We start from the raw sequence: 7,671 nt of genomic DNA, 5'->3' as shown, positions 1-7,671 counted from the left end.
AAAAGATTTTATTTTTCCTTCGCTTGTGAAGCTTAGTTTGGCTGGATATGAAATTCTGGGTTGAAAGTTCTTTTCTTAAGGATGTTGAATACTGGCCCCCACTCTTTTCTGGCTTGTAGGGTTTCTGCTGAGAGATCTGCTGTAAGTCTGATAGGCTTCCCTTTGTGGGTAACCTGACCTTTCTCTCTGGCTGCTCTTAGTATTTTCTCCTTCATTTCAACCCTAATGAATCTGATGATTATGTGCCTTGGGGTTGGTCTTCTTGAGGAATATCTTTGTGGTGTTCTCTGTATTGCCTGGAGTTGAATATTGTCTTGCCTTACTAGGTTGGGAAAGTTTTCCTGAATAATATCCTGAAGAGTATTTTCCAACTTGGATTCATTCTCTTTGTCACATTCAGGTACACCTATCAAACGTAGATTAGGTCTTTTCACATGGTCCCATATTTCTTGGAGACTTTGCTCATTCCTTTTTATCCTTTTTTCTCTAATCTTGACTTCTCGTTTTATTTCATTAAGTTGGTCTTCGACCTCTGATATCCTTTCTTCTGCTTGATCAATTTGACTGTCAAAACTTGTGCATACTTCGCGAAGTTCTCATGTTGAGTTTTTCAGCTCCATTAATTCACTTATATTCCTCTCTAAATTGTCTATTCTTGTTAGGATTTCGTCAAACCTTTTTTCAAAGTTCTTAGTTTCTTTGCATTGGGTTAGAACAAGTTCTTTTAATTCACAGAAGTTTCTTATCATCCACCTTCTGAAGCCTACTTCTGTTAATAGAACGCACTCGTTCTCCATCAGGCCTTGTTCCGTTGCTAATGAGGAACTGTAATCTCCTGTAGAGGGAAAGGCATTCTGATTTTGGGTATTCTCAGCCTTTTTATGCTGGTTTCTTCCCTTCATTGTAAATTTATCCACCTGTCGTCTTTGTGATTACCGACTTTCAAATTAGGTCTCTGAGTGGATGTCCAACTTGTTGATTCCCAGCGCCAAAATCTGAGCAAGCCACTGTGCTGGCCAAAACAGCGGTGTTAAGATTGATGGTGCTTTTCTGCCTGGGAATCTCCGGTCTAGCTCCCTTCTTGAGTCTGTCCTTCAATCAGCTGAATAGGTGACTCTGTCTTCCTGGAGCTCCAAACAACATCAGCCAAAAGGGGACCCAGTCCCACTCACTCTGCACCAAGAACTGCCGCATCGGCCAGAAGAGTCACGCTGGCAACCCGTGGGGCTCCTCTGCTGGGAATCTCCTGGTCTGTGAGTAACAAAAATTTGTCTGAAAATGTGGTGTCCTCTCGTTTTCTGCACTTTCACTGAGAGCTACAATCCCGAGCTGCTAGTGATCAGCCATCTAGGATCTCTCTCCTTTTTTTTTTTTTTTTTTTTTTTTGAGACTGAATCTTGCTCTATTGCCCAGGCTGGAGTAAAGTGGCACAATCTCAGCTCACAACTCACGGCAACCTCTGCCTCCTGGGTTCAAGCGATTCTCGTGACTCAGACTCGTGAGTAGCTGGGATTACAGGCATCCGCCACCACACCCAGCTAATTTTTGTATTTTTAGTAGAGACAGTGGTTCACCTTGTTGGCCAGGCTGGTCTCGAAATCCTGACCTCAAGTGATCTGCCTGCCTTGGCCTCCCAAAGTGACGGGATTATAGACATGAGCCACCATGTCCGGCCATAAAGTAAAATCTTTATTGAGATATAATTCATATAACATACAATTCACCTATTTAAAGGGTATAATTCAATGGTTTTTAGTGTGTTCACAGAGTTGTGTAACCATTACCACAACCTAATTTGAGAACATTTTAATTAATTCAAAAAGGAATCCTGTGCCCATGAGCATTCATGCTCTCCATTCCACCCTTTCCTCAGACTGAAAACAACCATGTGTTTTCTGTCCCTGTGGATCTTCCTGTTCTGTGCATTTCAGATAAATGGAATCATGTGGTATGTAGTCATTTGTGAGAGGCTTCTTTCACTTTGCATAGTGTTCAAGTTTCATCCATGTCATAGCATGTAATCAGTACTTCATTTCTTTTTATTGATGAATATAATAATATTCTGTTGTATGAATTATACCATGTTTTATTTATCCATTCATCAGCTGAGACACATTTTTCTACTTGATTTAAGGTTTACTTTCTGCTTCTTATACTAGTACATAAGCTTCATGAGGGTAAGAACATTTTTGTTATTTACCACTTAGTCCCTAGCATTTTGCACAGTGCCTGTCTCATGTCAGTGTCAGGTTCAAATCTATCCAGTTGTGCTTACGCTGACAGGGGCCAGGAGGTTTCACGATGACTCAATGGCTGATTAAATGCTTACAGATTCAGGGTTCCCAGAGGCAGAACTTCTGCAAGCATTTTACTTGGGGTCAGTTACTTGTAGGTTTTCATTGCTTTTCGGTTTTCATGGCCTTCTGCAAGTGCCCAAAGCCATTATCTCGGCTGCCTGTCTCTTTACTCTCTTGCCAGCGGTGCTAGGCCACCACAGGTGTTATCTTATCACCTCAGTCCACCATACACATGCTTATCACTTTCAGGAGTCAGCAATTTCACTGGAGGCTGAGTCCCTTGTCATAAATGACTCAATTTTTTTATAAGTAAAATTTCGATGCCACAGAAGAAATAACACTCAAAGATGAATCCTCCCTTGAGTAAGGCAGTTTACTGCTACAGAAGGGTGCCGGGTGCATGGGCGGAGCAATGATGGCTGAGGCATGCTTGGACAAGGGGAGAAGGGGTGCTTATGCCTGACAGGGGTGGGCGTCCTTACTGCTGTGTCGTCCCCTATTGCCTAGGGTTAGGCTGCACAAGCTAGACTAATCCCGATTGGCTATTTTAAAAAGAGTAGGGGTCCAAGCTGGAGTGGCAGAGTGGGTGTTTTGGCAGGAAGGACTGTTAGGGCATGTCAGAGCAGTAGCCAGGGGTGATCAGGTGACTGGGATGAGTCAGGATGCAGTGGGGGGAGGAGGAGGAGATGTGAACCACTGATTTAGAACTGGTGGAGAAGGAATTACAAGGAAGTTAAACTTTAAAATAGAGAATTAAAGAATAAGATAACTGAACATGCTGACATACTCTTTGAAGAGAAATTTAGAACTCATTGTATCCAATAATTTTGAGACATTTCAGATTATAAACTATTATTATATATCAGCCTAGCATGTAGAACTCACTCAGTACATTTGTTGAACAAATAATCTAACCATTCATTCACCTGACCAACAGTTGTTAAGCACCAACAGATTTGTATTCAACACTCCCTCTCTTCCAAGTCAGGCCACTCGGTATGGGAGATAAATATGACAAAGATCTGCCCTTAAGAATCTCATAATCCAGTGAAGTGACAACTGTGCAAAAAAATAATTAAAATAAAATTAAGAGGCTAGGCACAGTGGCTCACATCTGTAATCCCAGCAATTTGGGAGGCTGAGATGAGAGGATTGCTGAGGCCAGGAGTTCAAGACCAGCCTGGCCAATTTAATGAGAACCTGTCTGTATTAAAAAATAATGCAATAAAATAATTGGTTTTGATAAAGGATATGGACAAAGTGCAGCATATAGACCAAGGGCCCAATTCTGTTTGAGGGCATTGGCAGCAACTTCCATAGCAAAGACTTGTGTTGAAATTTACAGAAATGGGAGTTTGCCAGATTGACAGAGAGGGAGCTGGGGCCAATCAGCACCACCCTTAGGCAGTCATGGAGCCTGACCTAGGAGCTGGACACGGAAAAGTAGCAATCCTGGAGCTTTTATATAGATATGGGGAGAGAACTTAGAGGGGACCAACTGGGCTACCGGGCAATTTCACATTAGAAAGAATTTTATAGGCTTAAATTAAAGGATTAAAAAATTTCCCCCATGTACATGATAAATTGGCAAAAATGGTTATATTTGAGGATGGACTAAGGGATTCCAGGAAAGAGACTGGCAAACCAGGCACATATTCTTGACTATTGCAAAAATACATCTAAAGTAGCTGCGGGGGATCCACGTATACTTTTGGGCAGGGTTGTGCCGTGGTCCTATTGGCATGCAGGAAAGTTACTTTGGTGACAGTAAGGATGTGGGCAGGAGCCAGTGATGAGGGAATGGCAGTCATATTTGACCTCTGATCTGTTTCTTTCCTCCTTCTCCCTGACGTCCCCATATAAATGTTACACGGGCATCCCACACTCGGCTACTCACCCACGGGCACTGATTCGGGGGTAGCCGTGTCACCTGCTTGCAACACTGGCACCTCCCCCCTGGATCCCCGGAGTGAGCAGTGAGTGACGCTGGGGGCTGGGCGCTGGCTCCGAATCTTCTCGTTGGGAGAGAATCCACCATCGGGGGGCGGCCTGGGGGAGCAGCCTTAGGAGTCTTCCTGCTGATGCAATCTGCTAGAGCGCGAGTCTCCGCCGCGAGAGGGCCGGTCTACAATCCCGCCCGCCACGTGTACTCGCCGCCGCCCGGGGCACTGCCCCAGGTCTTGCTGCAGCCTGACTGCGCTCTGCAGCCGGAGACCCGGTCCACGCGGTCAGGGGCTACGACCCTTGGGATCTGCCCTCCGCTCCGCTCGAGCTTCCCTCGTGGCCGACAGAACAATGAAGGTAACTCATGATTTTGTCTGTGTTTTACAAAAGTGTGTGCATGAATCGAACCTGTGATTTCTCCAAGAAACACAGTTGGCAGGGAGGGGAGGAAGGCGAGACAACCGTGGCTTCTGTCCCCCACAATGTCGTCCGCAACATCGTCTTTATCAATCGCAGTCACCTGGGACTGTGCATTCTGTTCAGATTTCGGTTTAACCCACACTCGCAGGATGTACCTTCTTGGACGTTTTCACATTCGCTTTTGGGAACGGAGGTAAAAGGCTGCTCTCAGCTCCCTCCCGTGCTAGTGAAGTTTGGAAAGGAAGTGGGGGCTTCTCTCCATTTCTCCGGTGCACAGGAGGTGGGGGATTTTGGAGAGGACGTCTGGGGATGTGCCGGGCTGTAAATGGGCTTTCCTGCAGGGTGTGTGTGATGCTGGAGGGAGCGGCTGGAAGAGGTGACCCGGCTGGAAGAAGGGAGGTAGAAGGGTCTCTGCGTTGTTAAAAGCAGAGGGCTCGTCTTATTTTGTTTCTTGTAGAAATTAAAGCTTCTAGGATTTACAAATGATAGACGCTTAAGGGCATGCATTTGTTAAACCAGTGAGCACCCTAATGGCTCTGATCTTGCTAATCAAGGATAATTAGCCTAGCTGCCTATTATTTCTGACGATTTAGCTGTAGGGATTTACACCGGTAAGTGTTTTTTCCTGGTTTCACACACTGGAAAACTGCAATCGCATTTAAAACCCGAAGAGCAACTTTTTCCAAGGAAAGTGAAGGATGGGCAGATATTCTTGCCATCTAACATTTTGGAATTGACCATAATGCAATCTGAATTTTTCGTAGAAATAAAGCCACGTTTCAGAGTTTCGAAGGTGGGAGATGAAGCGTGGTTCTCAACTGCTCTTAATCTACAACCAATCCCAGACCATAGTTTCACTTGGAAGAAATAATATACAAATGGCGCCTTTGTCGCCAAACAAAAACTTTCACTACAATTAAGCAGTAACCGAGTGGAAACTATGCATTTTGTATTCAACAGAGATCACACAACCTTTCTACTATAGTTAGAGGTTCTATTTCTGGCTTCCTCATGCTTGTTTCATTTTAGACGAAAAACACACTTTAGTTGAGTATGGCTTTAGTTAGTAAAAGGAGAAAACTATGAGAATGAACAGTCGTGCTTTTCCAGCTTTTTCCTATCCATGTGGAGTTGTGGCTGATTACACATTTTTGTAGATCCAAAGATCCTGTCCCTTTTACAAGGTACTTTTATGACATGGGAAACTAGGTAAGGTATCTACAAGTAGTCTCATTTCTGTTTCCTGATATTTCCTAAGATTAAGAAAGTAATGATTGTATTCTAGGAGTGATCAAAGGAGTATGGGAGGTTTCATTAAGTTAGTTTTATTATAATTTTTCAAAAATCTTTCCGCTTATCTCTTAAATATGTATTGCTATCACAAGCTTAATTAAAAAAAAAAAAAGTATTTGCACATGGCATCTTGATTGCCTTTGTCTTCAGCAAATTCTCCAGGCTTAAGTCATGCATGAGCTTGTATTTTAAGATAGACACATACAGAATGGGCAACTGGCTGGGAAACACAACCCGTACACTGAGTAGCACACGTACAAAAATGGTAAATGCATATTATGACTTAAAAACGTGTAGATGGAGACTTAAAAATGACAGACATACAGGTGAATGGGATGGAGCAAGGGAAGTCCGTGTGTGTGTGTGTATGTGTGTGTGTGTGTGTGTGTGTGTGTAGGGAGGACTAGAAGCCTAGTGGGGAGAGGGGTTTTACATTCCAGACACAGGAAGCGGTCCCTCAGGCTAGGCTCAGAGATGTAAAGCTAGTTAAGCTGGCCTAACTAAAGGATGGTGGTTAGAAAATAGGAAAAAAGGAGGTGGGGGTTGTGGAGGACAAGAATTTAATGCTGGCCAATATTTTCATCCAATAAGTTTCAATAATGAGTAATTTCATTTGATTTCAGAACTACAGAGAGAAAGTCGGAACAACAGATTTTTCCATTTGTATGCAAGAATTTCTCTTGCTTTTCAGCTCATTAGAACCAGAGAAGGTCTAATTATTTGAAATGAGTTTAAAACCTTATTATGAAAGGAAGTTGAAAACATTTGATCATAACTGAGGTTTGTACTATGTACTAAAACCAAGATGTGCCTTCTGTCAGTAGCTGCGCAACTCCCTGAAAAAAGAAAAATAGCTCAGAGCAATCTGAGCTTTGTAAGGGCTGCACAATTTATCAGGCCCAGAGACAGGAGTGTGCGACTTCAGCCACGCCCCCCGGACTCCTGCGCAGGAGCAATTATTTAAAGACATTTGTTCCTAACTGCCTTACTCGTTGTGTTCCTGGCATTTGTGATACAAAAAAGATGTTTAGCCTATCATTAATTTATGTTATTTTGATATAAGTTCTTTGCAAACAACTTAGAAACTGCTTCCTTTTTTTCTTTTAAAAACCCATTTGTAACTATTGTGTATAGTCAGGGCAACTTGATTTGGGTTCCTTTGGTTGCAGTACTCACATTTGGCCCCAATATACTCTCTACTTTTATACCTTTTGTCTGTTTTGTCTGTAGGCTGCCATTCCAATTGTTTTCATAATTATCAGTTCCTTATTTCTCATGTCTAGAAATAAAGCAAGGGAAGTAAACAGCTCTAAAGCTGATAGTGGTGTTATTAATCTGAGAGAGCTGGGCTTATGAGTAAATTATTTCTGTGCATAAATAAAAGATTGTTTCTAAATTATGGCCATTTTGAGCGTTTACATTAGTTACATCTTTTGGGGTTTTGGGTTGCGGCTTCTTTAAATGGCCTCTTCTCAATTGGTATAGAAAGTTGGAAAAGAAAGAACTTTCTCTATTTCCCTTTAGTGTTGGTAACCACAGTTTCTTTAAATAACAGATGCCCACCCCAGGGAAACCCAGACTTATGCTCAGGAAGGTTTGGTTGCTATATTGGAGAATGAGAATCTGGGACCTTCCATGATAGACATAGCTGTCCCGGGTATCCTCTACTTTTCTATATGACGCTATCATTCTTTTGTGTTTTTGAGACAGAATTTCA

The 7,671-nt window shown here is 42.8% G+C and overlaps 1 protein-coding gene across 1 annotated transcript in view; it reads left to right on the top strand.

The window, feature by feature from the left end:
• Positions 1-4,425: 4,425 nt before the first annotated feature.
• The window catches only part of BCAT1 (branched chain amino acid transaminase 1), a 117,789-nt gene continuing 114,543 nt past the window's right edge, over positions 4,426-7,671 (top strand). Inside the window, exon 1 of the mRNA XM_021666854.2 lies at positions 4,426-4,598. Coding sequence (XP_021522529.2) covers positions 4,593-4,598 — 6 coding nt within the window. The 5' untranslated portion in view covers positions 4,426-4,592. The remainder of the gene's footprint in view (positions 4,599-7,671) is intronic.

The sequence above is a fragment of the Aotus nancymaae genome, unplaced genomic scaffold (assembly GCF_030222135.1).
Source record: "Aotus nancymaae isolate 86718 unplaced genomic scaffold, 86718_ANA_hifiasm-v0.15.2.pri h1tg000016l, whole genome shotgun sequence".
Taxonomy (NCBI): domain Eukaryota; kingdom Metazoa; phylum Chordata; class Mammalia; order Primates; family Aotidae; genus Aotus; species Aotus nancymaae.
The sequence above is the reverse complement of the archived record's forward strand: the minus strand, read 5'-3'. Positions and strand labels throughout refer to the sequence as shown.